This window comes from Symphodus melops (assembly GCF_947650265.1).
Source record: "Symphodus melops genome assembly, chromosome: 6".
NCBI lineage: Eukaryota > Metazoa > Chordata > Actinopteri > Labriformes > Labridae > Symphodus > Symphodus melops.
Window position 1 is genome coordinate 20,581,686 of NC_136696.1, and position 19,617 is coordinate 20,601,302.

The following is a 19,617-nucleotide window of genomic DNA, read 5'->3' on the forward strand; positions in this document are numbered from 1 at the left end:
ATGTTTCAAGTTTGAGAAGTCAGAATTCTGATTTTAAATTTAGAAAAAAAAAAGAACTGAAAAACAATGTTCCTAATGCTCTTCTATACCACTCTTATATAACCGTATGCCAAATGTATTTAAAGTAAAATTATCTCTGTTGTGAACAATTCCACGTGGCACATTGAGTTTGCACAATAAGCTGATTAGCATAGGCCAGTCCTTGATTTTTTACATTTAAAAACATATTAGTATTTTTCTGCTATCCCAAAAAACTTTGCGTTGACTGTGCTTTGTAAAATGCCCATATTTAAATTATAAACTTCATCCATTCAGAGTTCAATCCATGAATAATTCTAGACCTTAAAAAGTACTGAACTTGTTGAAAAATAATAAATATTCTGGCAATAACACAGACCACTTCACAATTGTAAAAGTTTATTTAATCAGCATGAAAATTGTCCCTGAAATGAAAACAGACGTAATGTAGATTGCAAACACAAGAATGTCTTTTACATTCACATGAAAACGCTGCTCCCTTGTGGTAGAAAGTGGCTCACACAAGAAGGACCAGACACTCAGACAACATGCAAACACTCTGCTCGCGTTAGGCAGTGAGTCTAGTTCAAACGATTCCAAATATCCCAAAATACTTATGACTCTAAATAACCGTACATTTCCCTTTATCAGGTTCATCAATATTTTACAAGCAAAAGAACTCAATAAAGGCAAAATTAAATATCACACGTATTGGATGAGGCAAACATAAAAGTAAAAGGGTTCTGGGCCTGAAGATGCCAAACGTCATCAGATCTGAAACAAACAAAAACAAGTCAGATTTCCATCTTTAATATAAATAATAAATCACATGATTTAGTAGTGGACATAGACACCTACTTTACACTTTGTCAATCCCGAGATCTTCAGGTGTAGAGATGCCAAGTTCTTCTAATGTTGGTTTTAGCTCTTGGATTAGATATGGGTAGATTTCTTTATGAGGGCCAGCTTTGTCCTGAGGATAAAACAGATGTTAAGATTCTCAATTCTTTGACAACCATATTAAATGATACAGATTGGTAATGCTCCTGGGATTAGCTCAAGATGAGATATCAGTATTTCTTTCCTCACCTTCACGGCTTCCAAAATGCGGATGGCGGTGGCCAAGTCGTTTAACCTCCGGCAGGCTTTCAGAGCTGCCTCGAGAATCTTTGGCTCAGGTACCAGATCATAACCAATCAGTGTGTTCATCCCTGAAAGAAAGAACAAAAATCAGCACTATAATATTATATTTTATCAGTTACCTAAACAATAAGGCTGGTGTTATTTATACTTTGCCAGTAGGTAACACCTCAGAAAAGGTCAAAACAAATAACCTGTTAGACATAACTTTGTGTGCAGGATTATCGACTGCCTAGTTGCTGTTAGATAGACACTCTGAAAATAGACATGTTCTGTAGTTTATTAAGTGACGATCCGACACACACCATCCCTGAGCCAAAAATACTTTGGTTCACGTGAGCACATGTCTAATCCATGGCTGAAAATAACTTAAAATAACACCTTTGCATACGTCAGGGATGTTTGATTAAATGACCGTTTCTAACAGAGGTGGAAATTGTTGACTCCGCGACAACGATATTTCTTGCCTATTTCAAAAGGTTTATGACTTCAATGGGAACCAATGAAATAAAACTTAAGTTAACTTGCAATGGTGCAGTTATGCTGCTTACGTGCACATAAACCAATCAGCACGGGACACTGCAGTAACTAGAGAGTACTCTGTGAGCCTTGACAATTTTAAATGGTAAAAAGAAAATCAACGAAGAGGGCTGTGGTATGGTTTCATTCAAAGTACCTAGTATCAAATGTTCATTTGGGGCATTAATCCCATTAAATCTTTTATCTGTAGACATGGAAACCCAAGTCCTTTCTACTGACAGGCCAAGAAATAACCCTTTCAAAAAAGATCTCCTAATTTAAAGAAACTAGAGTTAAAGGAAACTTTGTTTTCCTCGTTTGTTTTTGAAATGTTACAAAATGACAGAACTCAGAAGAAAACCAAACAAGACATCTAAATAAATCATTACAGTCATGCTCATACTAAAGCTCTTTCATTGCATTTCATTTTAGTATAGATGTATTTATATTTAACCTGTTTTATTATGTTGCAGACCTCAGGGAGAGTCAAAGCGACCATGTGCCAAGGCTAATGGAGATCATAATGAACAAGAAAACAATAAGTTTATACTTTAAATTAAATGTCATTGTTTTTTCCAGTGATTTTACTTATAGCTTTAACATACAATGCTAAGCTAAAACATTTTTTGTATAATAACCCCGCAAAAACTGCTGAACTTTGTCATTGGCGCAACATTTTATTATGTTATAAAGTTTCACAATCATCCATAATATCAAACCTTTTCTCAGCTCCCACGCGTCAATGTCAGGCTTATTAAAATAGGTGACCCAGCGGGCGTCAAACTCCTCATCTGTCTCTTGTTTCCCATGTGAATAACACCTGGAGGTCAGAGCAACTGCATAAAAAAAAAAAAAAACATTTTTCAGTTGAACAGTCATACAAAATATCCTGTAAACAACAGTGTGGTAATATAGTAGTGCAAAGGACAAATTCTGCAGTCTAGTAATGTATGTGGATCATTGCCCACGTCCTGTCCTGACACGACCTACCCACTGCACCTATCAACTGAATACTCTCTTACAAACAACCTCCACTTGTCTATTTATAATTTGGTCCTCATGGTTCATTTAAAAACATCAAAACTAACCATCTACAACTTTTAACTGAAAGTCCCTCGTCCCTAAAACAAACGGCATTGTAGTGTTGGCTACATTTTACACATGTATCATTACAACATGAGAGTAACAGGTGTTTACGGCTTAGTGATGGCTAAAACTAAACCTGGTTATGCAGATAACTGAGCAGCGGGCTCAACACATAACTAACCTAGTTTAGGTGTTAGCATTAGCGGCTAACCTCTGCAGAGAAGGGCCGCAGACACAGCCTGCTAAATGGGTCATGACAAGGACACAGACACAGCCATGCTGAATACTGTGACATTTATTGAGCGGCATACAACAAGTGCATGCAAGGGACGGCAGTATGAAGCAGCAGAACACAATCTGACTGAATTAAACATTTACAGTGTGGCATGTAATTAAAAATGATAGTTGAAGTGGCTAGCTAGCCGCTATGTGTCGACCAGCCACACTTGATTTTCTTTACGCCCTGAAACTTACACAAGCTATAAAATAACCGAACACAAAGCAGAGGTGACAGTCCAATGGACAAATACCTTGGCACCGTGGTTGCGTGCGGGTTAAACTCCGGACACCGGAGACTGAGAGTCGGACAGCGGCTCGGAACATGATGTGGGACAGCCAGTTAAGAGACCCGGTAAGATAATGCAGGAAGCTAACGTGCTTAGCTTAGTCACGTACGCGAGAGAGGCTAACTATGCTGCGCATGCGCAAACTTGTCATTTTAATGTTCTGTTGATTCTGGTACTGACTTCTTCAGAGTGAATGACAACTGGTGCAGGATGCGTCCTTACTCAAAACGAATCGCCCCTGCAAGAAAATGGACCAAAGTGTAGTCTAATTGAATATACTTTCACAGTCTAATTTGTAATCCGAGTGCAACGTCTACAGCCACAATCTGATTTCTTTATTTCATGACTTTAAATTGCCCTTTATGCAGACCCGTCGCCAGTCTTAGGGAGGACATATGAAATGCATGGGGGGCACAATTATTGTCAGCCAGTACGCATATTTTAATAATCCTATACTGCAGGGGTGTCTAAAGTGCGGCCCGGGGGCCATTTGTGGCCCTTGAGTGGATTGTTTGTGGCCCTTGACTTCGTTTGAAGAATCAGAAGATTTTGGCCCGAGGCCTCATCAGATGGCATATTTCGTTCTTTTTTTTTCATGTTAGCTAGGGAGACCTATAAAAGCCTGACTATTTACAAAAAATTAGAACACAACAGTTTCCCACTGCAATTAATTATTGTGTATTTACATTATTTTTTGAAGTGGTCAAAATACAAAAAGTTCCTTCCAATATTTAAAAAAAAAAAAACCCTGTGGCCCGTGAGCGATTTTGGCCAATTGGTCAATTTTGGCCCGCAAGAAAAAAAGTTTGGACACCACTGCTATACTGTATTCGCGCAGCACGCAAACATGGTGAATGTGGCAAGGCGAGCATACGATGAAGTGTATAAGAACCAAAAACAAGTTTAATTGGGCTGACAACGCCACCTGGGGAGTTTCACCCCAGGAAATATAAGAACACCACAATATAAATAACTGCAGCACAGGTTTGGCAACCGGAATAAGACAGACGTGGTTCAAAAGAAAATGTATTGAAAACTTACACTGATATTATCGGCGAGGAGAGGGGTTGAGATTATTGAGTTAATGAAGAAAATGACTCAGTTTAGGAACATGCATCAGGGTTTATTACAATTAAATGTATTCTTTATTCTAAAAACAGTTAAAAAAATTTAATTAAACATAGCAAAGAAAAGGGGTCAGGGTGAGTGGTGCCAGCAGAGGGGAGGCAGCCTAATATCTGAGGATGCGTTTCCCAGGAGTGCACTTTACCCACCACTCGTGAACTCACGGCAAACGACAACCACAGCAAACTACTGTGTCCCAGTGTGCGTACCACTACAAACAGTGAAGGGAACCACCTCGAGTGCCAAGCCTCCACCAGCAGCCGGCAACCACTTCACTAATGGGGAAAAAGAACACCAGTTAGTTCGCTCTAAAAGTACACGACAATCAAACACAGCCACACTAGGCCAATTGATAAAAAGGCAAACTGATAAGGAGGCGAAACAGCAGCTGATAAAAGGCCTGCAATACAAAAGAAATGTGTTACATTTAATAACTATTACATAGTCATAAACATGTAATAAACATTTGGTATGAACCCACTTACCACCCAACCGGCTTCACTACAATGTATACAAAGAGTAGCAGCTACCAGGCAGTCACAAAAGAGGGACCAGACCCCGTCAGCCAATCAGCCACCAGCACCCACAAGGCGGACATGCAGGCTGCCCAAAACACTTCAAACTTAACACTTCAAGCATATGAACAAATTACTCCAGGAAATACTTAAACCAAAAAAACTAACCAACACCTGACCTACCTCAGAGAGAGGAACATGTGGCACCATCAGGCAGACGGACAAAAGGGCAGCCATGTTGCCACAGGTGTCCTATATATGGCTCAGCTAATTAAGGGGGAAGGACTAAGGGAGGAGTTGACCCACATTCTGGAGGGTGCATTCAAGGCCAACTATGAAAAACAGACAAGACACTGCTCCTACCACAATTCACCCCTGTTTTGTTTTTTTTAAATCGTCGTCCCGACGATGGTTTAGTTATTGCCAAGGTCTAAATACTGCATTCATTCCATCAGCTACAGGACACTGGGGGGCAGCAGCCGCAATCGCCCTATTCCCCACGGCCTGTGGGAGATGGTGAACGTTTGTGTGCCTCCCAGCAGTGGAGCACTCGGTCCTTGCATCAGTTTGCAGTTGGCTCTCAGCCTGGTGACGTGGAGGCCTATCAAGCAACTGGCTCTCTGAAGCTGTAGTAGGGGTGGTGTGTGGCATTCGTGGTGGTTCTGCTGGAGGGGAATGAGCATCTGCCTGTGGACGTAAAGAATTTACAGGCACATGGGTCCAAACTGTCACAGGCAATATTTCACACAAGTCGCCATCTATTGAATCACCTTCCCAAAGATGCGGTTCAGCATCTTCTTGGGGACAGGCCCCCATGGTTTCCTCCGAGATATGACCTTCAGGACGGGCTTTCAGTAAAGAGCAGTGAACATGCTTTACCTTACTGGGGTCATCCAATGGAGCAATGGTGTAGACAGATCCACCTTCTTTGGGGGCCTTTAGAACCCTGTACAGGGGCTCCATACATCATGAATTTTGTGGCAGCCTCTGAGGCCAACATCCCTGAGGTACACCAGCTGTCCATCGTGTATGGAAGAATCCTTTACCTTTTTATCATAATGTGCTTCACGGCGATTTGCAGCCGCTTGTAGGTTTCTCGAAGCTCCTTCAAATGCCAACCGAAGCCTAGTCTGATGCTCCACAATCACGTCATGAGTACTTCCTGCTTCTGGGAATGGGGCTCTTCCTAGGAGGAAGTCAACAGGTAAAAGGGGATCTTGCCCAAACATCAGAAAGAAAGGGGATTCACCCGTTGATTGATGTGCTGTCGTGTGATATGAGAAGACCACTTGAGGAAGGTAGGAGGACCAGTCCCTTTTCTTTGTTGTGGGCAATGTACGCAGAAGGTCGTGCAGAGTGCGATTAAACCTCTCGCATTGGCCACTTCCAGCAAGGTGGTATGGCGTAGTGTGGGACTTTTCAATGCCATATAAGCTGCATAGCTGTCGAATCAGGTCACTCTCAAAGTTCCGGCCCTGGTCAGAGTTGATTCGGCTGGGCACACCAAACTTGCAAAACCACTCATTTACCAGAACTTTAGCCACGGTTGCTGCTCGTTGATCATGAGTTGGGACTGCCAGGGTATACTTTGAGAAGACGTCCGTCATCACAAGTACATTCTCCATTCCATTTTTTGATGGCTCCAACAAGGTGAAGTCCACGGCCAAGATTTGGTTGGGGCGTGCAGCCAGGAGGTGGCCTAGATTGTGGCAGTTTTTTTTTATACTGTACTGTTAATGAAAACTTGTGGGTGTATGCTGCACGTAATATTTACAGTCTATGATGCTACATTCGCGGCGACCTCACCCTCCCCCGCCCCCCAGGGGGCGTGATGCGGGGTCAGGAGAGGTCGCGCAAATAAAAATTCTGTGTACGCATGAAAATGTGTATTTTCTTTTTTTTTTTTTAAATCAAACAATTACTATTTCCCTCCAACATGTCTGCATTACTTTGTGGCACAGGAGAACATATACAAATACACTGAATTTAGGTGTATTCGTATCCTTCCCTGCTCGGTGGGAGTGGGAGGCAGAAGGTGCTCACGCGAAAAATGTATTTATGTATACATAAATAGTTGTTTATTTTCGCCTATATGTTCCGATATTGACAGCGACAAAGCCGGTCCGTCTCTATTGTCTCAGATGTTTTAATGTTTTATAAGGGTCAGTTACTCAAAAGAAATTACATTTATTGCATACTTTACATAGTTTAATGCAGTTTGTTTACTACTCAAAACCTTTTGAGCTGGAATCTTTGGGTCACCTTACAGTTTGTTTATTTGTTGTTGTTTCAATTTGACAGTAGCAGCATTCATGTTGACATTGCCCTTGCAAATAACACTAACTTTATTTCAATCGTTTATAAGTTTGTATTGCCTATTTTGTACATCACATTAAAGCATCTTTTAGGCAGTTGTGTGTAGTCTACAGAATAATGAAGTTGCATTCTTAGTTGCACTGTTATAAGTCTTTAAAATGCAGAGTTTAGTTCTTTTATCATCTATAGTGTATCTATTGTAAACTGTGATAAGTTGAAGTAACATAAAAGTTCTTTACAGTCGCCGCGACCTCTGACCTCTATCGTGGGTGTGGGAGGCAGGCGGGTTCAACGAAGGTCGCCCAAAAAAACCAGAGGGGTATCATCATTATTGCTACTATCATTCCTCGACTACTTGACATCTTTTATCCAGTTAAAGACAAATGCTTGATGTATTTGTGGCGTCTCTGCTGCCAGCTCTTTACCGTGACATCTACTTAATATTTTTGTTTAAATTTGGTTAACTTGTTTGTGTGCTTTATTTTAATCTACTAAATTTAAACAGGCTATTCTTTAGCAACTGACTTGAGTTATATTAACTCAACTTTTAACAAGGTTAGATGTAATTAATAATAATGTGCAATCTGCTGCCTCAATTTTATTGAGTAGTTAATGTGTATCTGTTTTTACAGTGTAGCCTATAGCCTACACCACATAAGCAATGTTATGATGAATATCCATAACACACTTGACTATACAACATATTAGATGTAACACCAGAAGCATCTTTCAAACATTGCATTTTAAAGCAGTCAAAAGAGGGATATGCATTGACGTGTGACACACACACACACACACACAGACTTTGAAACTACCGGTACTTTGAGTGGCAGCAGCGCAGCACTGTCCTCTCGCCAGTCCTCTTGTCAGTCAGTACAGTTGGATGCAGCGTTAGAGAACCTTCTCATCCTTCCATCCGGATTTAAACTTGTTTAAGGCTCTTTTTTAAAAGCAAGCTGAATCAGCTGGGCCTTGCTTCCGCCGATGCTATGAGAAGACGCTTTGGAGCTTGGAAAATGAGTTTTCACACTTGACTGTAGAAGCTCCTAAAGTTAGGGCAAAGGTGTGTGCTGTGAGAACAGTGGGCATAGCCTGGATTTATACGGATATCCATGGCGAAATTAAGTCAGTAAACCGGCAAAAACTCATCCAGCTTTCAAAAATCCGCGGTAACTTCGAGTGGCTACAGTGACGTAGGCTACATCACGTAGTGACGTAGTTTAACTTTCTTTTTAGTCAGTGATAGGCTGTTGCAGTGTAGATTCCCATCAAACATGGGAATGCATGAATGCAACATAATTTGCATCTTTGATAATGTAATATTAAGTTGTTGTTTTGTTTATTTTATTTTATTTTATTTTATTTTATTTTTTTTGGGGGGGGGGGGTTTAAAGATCTGTGCCTCAAGTGGGGGGGCACAAGCATTTATGCGGGCGGGCCTGGCCCCGGCCTCCTATATCGACGGGTGTGCCTTTATGGTATGAAAAAGTGCTATGAGAAGGCAGTGGATCAGTGGTAGCCTAGAGAAAGGCCAGGTTTTGCTAACCAGCTCCATAACATAATTTTACCTAATCCGTCTGACCATTTCTACCCTTTATGAATGAAAAAACACCAAAGTTTGATTGAATTCCCCAAAAAACATCCTTTATTTTATTAGTAAAAATTGAGAAAATAAAATGTTGAAAAAAGAATTCAGGTCCTATGAGTAAAAAGTAAAGCAAATGTAAGCCTATTAAAATGTATGTACACCATGTGTGCACTTTTCAAGTGCTTTGTGGAACTTCTTCATTATAAGAGCTCTGTTACTATAACTCATATTTCACCATTTTCATTAGGCATATATTTCACAAAGAAAGTAAAAGAGAGTTGCAAGACATTAACGTGTCAGCATGCACTATATTATTTTCACAAATACTCCATAAAGATATTATCAATTATCGGTGAGCTACTACTGTGATTATAAACTACAAGACAGTTGTTCACTATAGCATACATGAACATTCAAACACGTTTATACTAACATGTATAATATGAAGGCAAACCCAGAAAGAGTCGTAACACATAATAAAAAAAACTCAGAGGCATAATATATGTTAATTTTGGATTCTTTCTCGTGCTGCAATCAAGTCATTGGTTGTTTGTGGAGAACAGTCACTTTGGTTATGGAGGCAGACTCTCTTTGCTGTGTGTGAGGAGGGACTGTGAGCTGGCCTGAGAAAAACTCTTTGTCTCTTTGCGTCTTCGGCGGTAACACTCTGGGTTGCGGGGGGTTGGTATCCCAGCTCCTGAGGATCCAAAGGGTCTTTGGAGAGCAGGATACAGATGGAAGGAATTGTCCGCTGCATGGTTACACTTGCTGCTCCTGTTTGTGGATTCTCCCAGACATCACTCACTGTCTTGTAATAGAGCTTTGACACTTGGTGTAGCCCTTCCACTTTACGCTTCAGAATCTCTACACAGGTGATGGTCTTGGTAATTCCTCTACCTGACCCAGTAAACATTACCTGCCGCAATGATGCCCCTTTTCTGTCTTCTCCCTCTTCTTGCATTCGAGCTGTTGCAAACCTCAGCAAGTTACGGATCTTGCTTCCTTCTTTCACTCGCATGTGCAGAGTGTCAGCTGTGAGGCCAGGGATCGGAAAGGAATTGCTATCCTCTGTGCAATCAACTCTCCTCAAGTCACCCTGGTTAGGTTTTGGAGAGGAAGATGAAGATGGGGCATCAAAGTTAAATGACGCACACTGAAGTTCCACCACAGTGCTGCTTGCATCATTTGAACTCCTCCTGTGACCCCTGAGTTCAGTCATTGCTTAGAAAGAAATAAACAGAACAGGATGCTTTTTCTGAGTCTGCAGCCTCGGATTACTTGCATATCTCCCCCGAGATCAGAAACATGTTTCTTGTTCATGCGGAAAAAGAACCCCAAAACTGATCAGCTTTGTTATCCAAACTTGAGACTTATCTTGATGTTCTTTGAGTCCGCAGTCCGTCATGCTTTTCCAGTCAGTCCCTGAGCGCTGAGATGATAGGCAGCAGTATGAAGAGGGTATTTTTCTTCCTCTAATCCCATTGAAGTGAGGAAAAGGATGTCCTTGCTCAATTCAGCACTGAGGACAGCTGATGCCAACAAACACATGTGAGGCTCAGAGAGAGACATGTAGAGAGGGACATAGTGCTCTTAAAGGCACATGCAACATTTAATAATCTCACATAATAGTTTGTTGGTTTTGGAGAGAAGCTTTTGTTAAACCCTTGAGGGCTTAGTGATTTGATTCATCCATGTGGTTGCATGAATTATATGGCTGAATAATAAGAGTAAATGACATTTATTAAGGCATGCAGTTCAAACAATCTCTTGTTTTAGCCAAATTGGTTTGGGCTATTGACATACTTAATGTGTCTTGTTGCATATATATCTGCATCTTGCATTTATATCCTCACTGGTGCAAAGATATTAAGAATAGAGTTTGAAAACTTGCAGTATAGGGTTTTCCAGGCATCTTCCTCTCTGCACTCTCATCGCAGAGCCATACGGTTCACAAGAAAAGTCTTTCCTTTGGGCTATACAGCAACTTCCCATTTTTCCTCCCTTCAGTCCATCGCCTGCTGGTCTGACCCAGAAAAAGCTGCGACTTCATCTGTGCCTCCTTTGAATCAGTGACATTCATGAGGACAATGACACCTTGGGGCTGCTGTGTTATGCCAAACTTGCATAAAACCACAAAGCCAGAGCGTACAATAAAAGATATGTATACAGACGCAGAGCAAGAATTCAAGAGACAGCTGTGGGGCTCATATGGAACCAGTATGCTGTAATAATGGAGCATTTCTGCATCACAGGATAGTTTGCACCCCATGATAATCACTGACTGGAACAATGGGCTTTGCCTCTCAGTTGAGTTGATATAATTAAGAGAAAACTGCAGTTAGTTCCAGAGAGAATCGTCTCCTTTACATGACAGCCACTTTAACCTCTATTAACTGCCCTCAGCTAAATCTTTTCTCTTAATAAGAATATTAGTCAATCATTTGGATAATGGCTGTGACATATTGGACAAAAGAAACACAACATGTTTCCTCCATGAATTACTTGATTACTTTTGACAGTTGAAACCTTTGATTCATACTGTGTGTTATGCATTTTACTCATATTGATTGTACTTAAATGAATACAACAAAGGCTCCACCTTAGATTTAAATGCGGCAACCATGCGATATCATTTTAAACATTTTTAGCGGTAACTACTGGTTCGCTTTTGTAAACAAAAGTGCCACGTTAAAACTATTATGTGGGTTAATTACCTCTGTGTTAGCAAAAAACAATCTCTTGAAATACAAACCATGGATTAGACTTCCCTCTGGTGGTGCAACACTTGTAATACACAAATGAGAGTGTGGACTGTTGAATTATGGGCAACTGAATTCACAAATCAAAAGTGTGCAAAAAATGCAAAACTTTATTTCCAAAAAACATGTGGTTATAAAAATGTAAAAAAAAAAATCTTGTAATAAAGAGTTATCAGACTTGTGAATTAGTATAAAATACACGTTAGATCAAGGTATAAGGCAATGAAGCTTTACAGTTGTATAACCAAACACACTAGTTGAACTTATACTGAAGCAGATATTTTAAAAAAAAAAGCATTTTGTGAGTTTTTTTCTTTTTTTCAGTATTTTCTATTAAAAAGAGATCAATAATGGCAGCTAACTTATAATGTGCACTCATCAAACATTAAAATCCTATGTTGTGTCGACATTAACAAACATATTCTCAGTCTTCAAACTACGGCTTTTATCACAAAATATAGATATACTAGTGTGAATATTTGTTTTCTCAGCACTGCTATGAAGCAATTACTTGTATAATTTCCCTGTGGATACTGGCTTCCTGAGTGTTGATTTGAACATCTCCCACCAGACCATTCTCATACCTGAGAAACACAAAAGCACATCATTGTATTAATCTAATATATATATATATATATATATATATATATATATATGTAGTCAAAAAACATGACTTCACACTGGCATGCAGAAAGGTTTTCCAGGGAGTTAAGTGTCTGCTGCTTCGTGTTTTACTCACACAAACAGGAAACGTGTGCACACGTAGTCGGATATTGGACACACCCAAATGTTCCCATGCTTTTGAAGGTCCTTTGAAGTTATCACTGTGAGGACATGCAGGTTTCTATGAAACATGTTTACAATGTATTCTTGTCATCACGTCTCTTTAAGGTATATGTCCAATTTACCTTCACAGAGAGCGATGCAGTTTAAGTTCCTGTTTTGCAGGAACCTGGCTTGCACAGGCTGGTCCTACGACAAGGAGAGGATACAGAATAAGGAAACAAGGAGAGAGTACAGACCCAGGAGATTGGCCTTCATACTTTTGCTGGAGGGCTCACCAACCAAACATCGACAAATGCTTTGACAAAATGCGCTCATCTGAGTTCATGCTTCTTTAATACACGTGTCAACACTTGTCCATAATGCATAATGAATACCATGTCCGGCTAGAATCTAAAATTAGATTCTTTAGCTTCACTCTTTCGGGTCACTATGGCAACCCAGAGACACAACTGCCCAACTGACCAAGAGGCATGAATACGTTTTGACCTGGACACACAAATAGAACAGAAGAATGTCTGTTCTGGTGTCGTGCTTCAGCTAACCTCTTTTCAAGGGTGTAAAGGGTATAAAGTAAGTGAAAGGCAAGGATCCATAGCCGTAACAGTAACACATACATATTTGGGACAAACATGATAAAAACATACCTGTTTGCCTTGGTTTAATTGGCTGTATTTCTTTAGAAGTTCTTCCTTTGAGGGCATCTGGTGCTGCCCTTTACCCATCTCTGAAGGATATATTTAAATAAACACTCAATGAGTAAACATATTCTCTGAAAAAAGTGTTTGTTTTTTTAAATGCAGCGTATTATTGTGAATCCTTACCAGAATATCCAAATGATATGCCAGAGATGGGACTCAAATAGATGCCTTTCCCATATGCCGCTCCATGAAGCTTGAACAACAAAATTACCAAAGTCATGAGGTCAACTACCTAATCGATTTATTTCAAATTCAGTACATTTCATAGGTATTGCTGTAAATTTAACTGTAACAAAATAGGTTGTTAGTAACAAAATAGGTCGTTTGTTTAAAATCTACCTGTAATTTTGTATAGGAGGCATTTACAAGCCCGTTTCTGAGAATAGAGTGCCAGTTTTCAATGTGGGAACCACTGAAAGAGGAGAGAACGAATGTCTTAGTAGGATGCATGCAGAATTATGTTATTTGACTTAAACTTATATAATTGAATAGAAGGGACACAGCTTTTTTTTCACTTACTGGAAAGCAAAAGTGCTGCCGTAAAGTTTCCTGGCAGTTTGAAAGCGAGCTTCTTTGGATGGGGGGCTGCTGATTAGCAGGAACTGATGGGGTGTTTGCATGAACTTAAGTTGCTATTGTAAACCAAGTGACAAAAAAGACAGAAGAAAATCCACAATTACTTTAAAAAGTAAAAAACATGGTATATCATTGTTATTTTGACAGACATACGTGAACTGCTATAGAGGTAAAACTAAGGTAAAAGCTGCTACGATACAAATAGCAGATTCTATCTGTGAACTACATTTTCATACCCTGTTTAGTGGAAGCTTGACAATGTGTGATCTGTTGCTTGCTAAAATCCTGTCAGACATGACATGCGAACACATACAGGTATTAACCTTTGAAACATCTGGATTTGATGAAAAGTTATTTAAATAGAATGGAATTATGATTGAATTCCTCACCATTGCAGCAAGGGATGAGCAAGAGGGTCTATTTTATCCATTTGCTTCTTTGTTTCCGAATATGGACCCTGATCACAGTAAAACAAAATTTCATCCATCTCAGAAATGTTCATTAGCTTGGAATAATTCTCAAAAATGTTAATCCAAATGTGAAAATTGTGTCTTGATTATAAGATTTATGTTAATATTAGTTACCTGGGCCATTCTCCTGATTAACAAGACGCTGTCTAGAGCTTTTTGCAGCCTGTCGTAGCTCTTTCTCTGTAAGTGAGTAAGTAAAAGTTTATTTATATAGCACCTTTCAAGAGCAGAAAAACGTCACTGAGTGCTTCACAATCAGAAAAAATAAAACAGTTCAAACTTACTTACTTCTCTGCAACAATAGAAACAAGATGATTGCTTCAAAATGAGAATATACGCTTTAATTCATTTGAATTCAGTAACAAGTTTGATTATGTTGGCTGATACCTTAGGACTGAAGGCCAGCGTTTTGGGGTTGTATGGATCGACAACAGAGGGATACGGTTCAAATATGATGCTCTTGCGTGAAGATTGAAGAGCAGCTCTGCACATGGCCACCAGCAAGTCAACTACCTGTGGAAAAGAAAGAATGGAAATACACTTACCATATAGTAAGATAATAATAATGACTTCTTTTTAAAGGCATGTGTCACTGACCTCTGCACCGGTGGCCACCTCTCCTGTAGCTCCAGACATGACACCCAACGTATAAAAAGAAAACACGCATAGCTCCCTGCTGCAAACTGCTGGCTTGATACGTACAACACAAAACAGGGACGTTTATTGATCAGCTTTTATGTTTCGCTTCAGTTGATTAGTCTCTTGAATGTGTGTTGTTTTAGCCATTTACCTTTAACATGGGGCCGTTCTGAAACACATGTCGCTCATCACAGACCACACAGTATTCATTCAGCGTGGGGAGTCTCTGTTCAGCATACCTCATTATCTGTGCACACAACACTAACATGAATTTTATACTCTATTAACTTAACCCCAAAGAGGGATTTCTAAATGTTCACTCTGTTATTAATTTAGATTAGAGTGTTGGCGCTGCACATGCACCCAGTTCACTGCATTTCTTAAGGAACTTGAGCAACAACTGGCGCCCCTCCAGCAGCTAATCCCAATTTCCATATACTTGGTCCACTCAGGCTAAGTCCCTGAAGACTGTGCCACTTGTCACCTCTTTTGCTTTCATTACATTTTGTTAGTTTCATTTTATAGGGATGAATAAATGTGAAAATAGGATGATTTTTTGTTTTGTTTTAACATCTTATACAAATTTTGAAAATTATATACACTAAAATAATGTGAATATGGTTTAGTGATACGATTTCAGTGAGGTCATCTCTAAGGTCTGAGGTTTAAAGGTTGCACTTTATTGATGAATATCCCCAAAATAGAAATAGACTATTCTGTTGAATGTAAGCTTAGAAAATGTTCTTAAACTTTTCATTGTATCAAAAATCTCTACTGAAAAAGTTTGCTCAGTTTTTTATTGATCTCTACATTGTTAAAATAATATTTTCTTTGTACTTTAAGGACCTCCAAGGTTTTTTTCTCACTCCAAAAATGGTGCATCAGCAGACTAAATATACAGTATGCAGACAAGATGCAAGAACGATCACGTGGTTACACTTCATGTCAGCACATACTGGATAACAGGCTTGTGTGAAGTTACTTTTTAGTTTCTCATTCAGGCAGATGTAACACATGTATTGCAATAGTTGTTGATTAATTCTGCTGTACCTGTACCAAGAAGCCGTGCTGCAGAGTGGGGGTGGTCTTACAGTGTCCGATGGCCTGTGAGTAGAAAAGCAGCTCGATCAGCTGTTTAGTGCTCAGCTGTGCTGAAGACTTGACTGCAGACACCACCACCCTCTGTTTAGGAAAGGACACAGACAGTACTTCAAACACTCAGGAAACTTACCAGGCAACAATACATTACTGTATTCAGAGAGCTTATTTATATCTTTAATTTAGCTTAATGAAAGTCACCTTTCCACTGGGTGTGTAGGTGAAGAGATCTCCTGTAGGATTCTTGATGTTGTAGGAAGTCTTATGATTGGTGAAACAGTTCCGTTTCATTGGTGGTAAAATGATCCTTCCTCCAACTGATTCTTGGGGATAATCGGCCCTGATCATGGAGCGAGAAAAACAAGTCAATGGAGAATCAAGGGTAGTTAGTCACAATTAAGACTGTTGAGGTTTAACATACTTTGATGGGGGGAGCCGGATGCTGAGTCTTGCTCGAAATTTCTTGATGGTTCCACTTCGCCTGAACCAGCTTTGTCTGCTTTTCCGTTGGACCACAATGTTCTCATTGGTCACGTGTTTCCACTCCCGAGAAATAAATATTGTGAGGACACTGGGGAACAGAAATTAAAAGTTTGTGATAAAGAAAGAAGGTTTAAAACCTTCAAAAAATGGGTTAAGTAATGAAATAAAAATAAATACTCACTTCTGTAGTTGCTTCCCAAGACTGAACTGATCTTTGTTGGAGGGCTGAAAGACTTTAACTGAAGGGGCTGTGGTGAGAAACATCTTCTATGAGGTGTCACAATCATTTTATAGTTACTTAAAGTTCCTGTGAGGAAGTGTTCATTTTTCACCCCCTGGTCATTTTAAAGAGGTAGACCTCTGGAAAATGTTAACAAAGGCTGTTTCTGCAGCGTGCCATTCCTAGCCCGGTCCGACACATACCCCATAGATCACAACAGTGTTTACAAGCATTAGAATTAACTGTACAGCAGTGTACTGTTCAGCCTTGAAGTGGATGGTCGGTATTGTTTTCTTTTGTAGATCTTATAGAGTCACTAGTATTATTTTTCATCACTGGTTAAAAGCTCCTCACAAGAGCTTTAAAGTAATACACATGGTTTGCAGCAGGGTTGTTGATGCTCACCAGGTCCATTCAGGTACTGAGACAGTGAAAATTGCAGACGAATAACAATGGGCTCTGATGGATTAATCCTCCAGGCATTGGCCACTTCTTGCTGTAGACACCAAACAATGTAATTACATTTAACAGTGCAGGATGCCACTCAACAGAAACATGTCAGTGCTGTAGTAAGTGATTGTACTTTACATTGAACTTACATCCAAAAAGTCTGTGTTTATATTTAAGTCGACATCCAAATCATCAATTGATCCAAACTCCCTAAAAGAAAAAAATATATAGTTCACAGGAATGAAGAAAAGCGGCAGTGTTTCTATCCTCTTAAAGTCAAGAAGAAGACCAAATGTTCCGACCTGATAGAGACAGCAGAGTCTGAATATAATGTCCTGACTGCTTCTATGTCCGTTTCCAGCTGGTGGTGGTGATACCACTCAGTGGCACAGCTCTCCTGCAGAGAAAACACCACTGTTACCTTATGGAGCAAACAGCTCAGCACTGCACAGATTAAACCACTCACAGATTTATGCAATGACTGAGATACTCTGACCTTAAATCTCAACTGCAGGTAAAACAACGTCTCTGTTAGCTTCTTAGCGTTCATAACAACTTTGAAAGGTTTTAATACTTACTTCAAACAAGCAATATGAGTTTTAAGCACTAATGATGAACAGAGTAATTATTGTAATTAGATTCTTGAGTTAATTAGATTAAATTTGATTAAAGTTTTTGTTTTAGTTTAGAGGTGTTTATTGAATGTGTTCATCTGTTTTACATTTAAAGAAACACTCAACCCAAACCTTGCTCCAAATCAAAGTCCAAAGGGTCCAGTGACTGTGTGATACCTCTCATACTCATTTTAACCACCTAAAAAAGCTCAAAGAAAATTCTTACATATGAACCATTTAGGCTATCCACATCACTGTCCTCGTCACTCTGGCTCTCAGTCCACGGCTCGCTCTCTGTCTCCTGTCAGTGTTAGCAGGAAAATGAGTCAATAAACAGATCCTCTTAATGATACAGCTAATGTGTCTCCTCTGTGACACTACTGCAGACAAATGTTTCAACAGAGACAAGAGACAAGTAAGCTTATTCGAAAATATCAAACAGCACGCACATCTGAAATGCTGTAAAATACAAAAGATATACTGTATAAGGAAGACTGTAAGTCTACACACCAGGAGCTGCTCCAATATACATTCAATAGATTTATCACCCCATGTGATGTTCAGGGCCTATAGCCCTTCATCAGGACAAGTTAGTTTTTTTTATTCTAAAAGATAAAAACAAACTGAATGGTTATATAGTAATATAATAGGAGTACAGTAATATCAGAAATTAAATTAATAAAATAATATTATAATGACAAAAATTCTAACCTGTCAATTAATTAACCCTTTTTTACTTCAGGAAAGTGTTATAATACAACTATAGTAAAATATGAGAAGAAGAGGCAAATAGAGCTTACAGACTCACCATATGTTCACTACTCTGTCGTTTCTTTAGCAACCATCATTGGTCTGTTTCCTCCACCTTCAATGACACAACTAAAACATAAAGCAGGAAAAACATGTGACTTCATTATTTACTTACATACATTGTTAAAACAGATTAACAGATGTAAGTTTTGTATTTAAAGTATTTTTTTTTTCATTCCAGAAAATAAGTAAACACAAGAAATATATATAAAAATAAAAATACACACAAAGACCTTACCTTCTTTCCTGACATGTTTCCTCATGTTATGATATCGATGACATCACAAACAACTTCATTCTATAAGAAAAATAAAAACAGCAAGAAAAAAAATAACCAATCTCATTCTACATGCTACCTTTAACCAAGAAAAAAAGTGTTTATTCCTGTATATTGGCTCTGTAGGCTGTCCGTCCTCTCCCCCCTCTGCTTTGGTACAACAGGAAGTCCCACATGTGCTGGCCCTGACTTCAGTGTCACATGATTGGCTTCAGACACTGGCAGGATGATCAGCTGAACTTGGTTCAGTTCAGACAAACAAACAGAGGAGAGGCTGAGAGTATGACCTGACACTTTAAGTCGTTTTCCTTACTGTTTGTGTGATATGTGTGTGCACATATTGGTTCTTCTTAAAGGAGTAGGATGAAAGAAATCTGTGTGAAAGATATCCCACTGGATCAGGCTCATGAATCGATGTTAAGACTGTAAAGAGGACAAAGATCCCTTGTTGGCAGGGCTGAAAGATGCTGATGATGTTTGGCATTTATTAGTCTTCCTGTCTGCCTGCTGTGCTGCAGTCTGACCTTAATCTGCAGTTACCCTTGTTAGCAGCCGCCTGCTGCTCTGCAGTCTGGCCAGATTAGACACTTCTAGGAGCGCTTACATCTGTTCAAGTCTTCTCTTGACAAGTGCTTTTCTCAGAGTAATCCACTTAGACACAAGTGGGTGTTTGTAATGTCGCCTTGTTTATTTATAGTGAGTGGGCACAATATCATAGGCCCTATACTGTGTATGGCTGTTTTAAGGCCGAGCATGAACAGTAACAACAAAAAGCAAGTGAAATGTCTCCTGAGTTGAGTCAGCATGTCCTACACGGGGAGAAACCCAAAGAGCTTCACATATTTTTATTTGCAAAGATTTAAA

At 39.5% G+C, this 19,617-nt stretch overlaps 3 protein-coding genes and 1 long non-coding RNA gene across 4 annotated transcripts; all 4 read right to left on the reverse strand.

Annotated features, from left to right (window-relative positions):
- Positions 1-400: 400 nt before the first annotated feature.
- On the reverse strand, positions 401-3,463 carry LOC306824926 (cytochrome c oxidase subunit 5A, mitochondrial-like). The gene is made up of 5 exons (XM_079345334.1): positions 3,294-3,463; positions 2,397-2,513; positions 1,108-1,229; positions 877-991; positions 401-792 (listed from the first exon to the last, which is right to left on the reverse strand). Exons 1-4 carry the CDS (start codon positions 3,364-3,366, stop codon positions 878-880), a joined length of 426 nt encoding a protein of 141 aa, XP_079201460.1. The 5' UTR covers positions 3,367-3,463; the 3' UTR covers positions 401-792; position 877.
- A 1,298-nt stretch (positions 3,464-4,761) lies between these two features.
- On the reverse strand, positions 4,762-5,339 carry LOC306824927. The gene is made up of 3 exons (XR_013779192.1): positions 5,153-5,339; positions 4,940-5,057; positions 4,762-4,854 (listed from the first exon to the last, which is right to left on the reverse strand). It is a non-coding gene; the product is annotated as an uncharacterized lncRNA (long non-coding RNA).
- A 3,656-nt stretch (positions 5,340-8,995) lies between these two features.
- On the reverse strand, positions 8,996-10,405 carry LOC306824925 (ribonuclease P protein subunit p25-like protein). The gene has a single exon (XM_079345333.1). It carries the CDS (start codon positions 10,090-10,092, stop codon positions 9,379-9,381), a length of 714 nt encoding a protein of 237 aa, XP_079201459.1. The 5' UTR covers positions 10,093-10,405; the 3' UTR covers positions 8,996-9,378.
- Positions 10,406-11,732: 1,327 nt separating this feature from the next.
- On the reverse strand, positions 11,733-18,810 carry LOC306824915 (protein mono-ADP-ribosyltransferase PARP6-like). The gene is made up of 23 exons (XM_079345322.1): positions 18,715-18,810; positions 18,475-18,545; positions 17,893-17,967; positions 17,355-17,449; positions 17,202-17,262; positions 17,008-17,098; positions 16,564-16,630; positions 16,321-16,470; positions 16,101-16,239; positions 15,852-15,983; positions 14,953-15,048; positions 14,760-14,852; positions 14,550-14,675; positions 14,277-14,342; positions 14,082-14,149; positions 13,929-13,977; positions 13,636-13,748; positions 13,456-13,528; positions 13,240-13,309; positions 13,063-13,142; positions 12,541-12,604; positions 12,372-12,456; positions 11,733-12,216 (listed from the first exon to the last, which is right to left on the reverse strand). Exons 2-23 carry the CDS (start codon positions 18,475-18,477, stop codon positions 12,129-12,131), a joined length of 1,884 nt encoding a protein of 627 aa, XP_079201448.1. The 5' UTR covers positions 18,478-18,545; positions 18,715-18,810; the 3' UTR covers positions 11,733-12,128.
- Between the last annotated feature and the right edge of the window lie 807 nt (positions 18,811-19,617).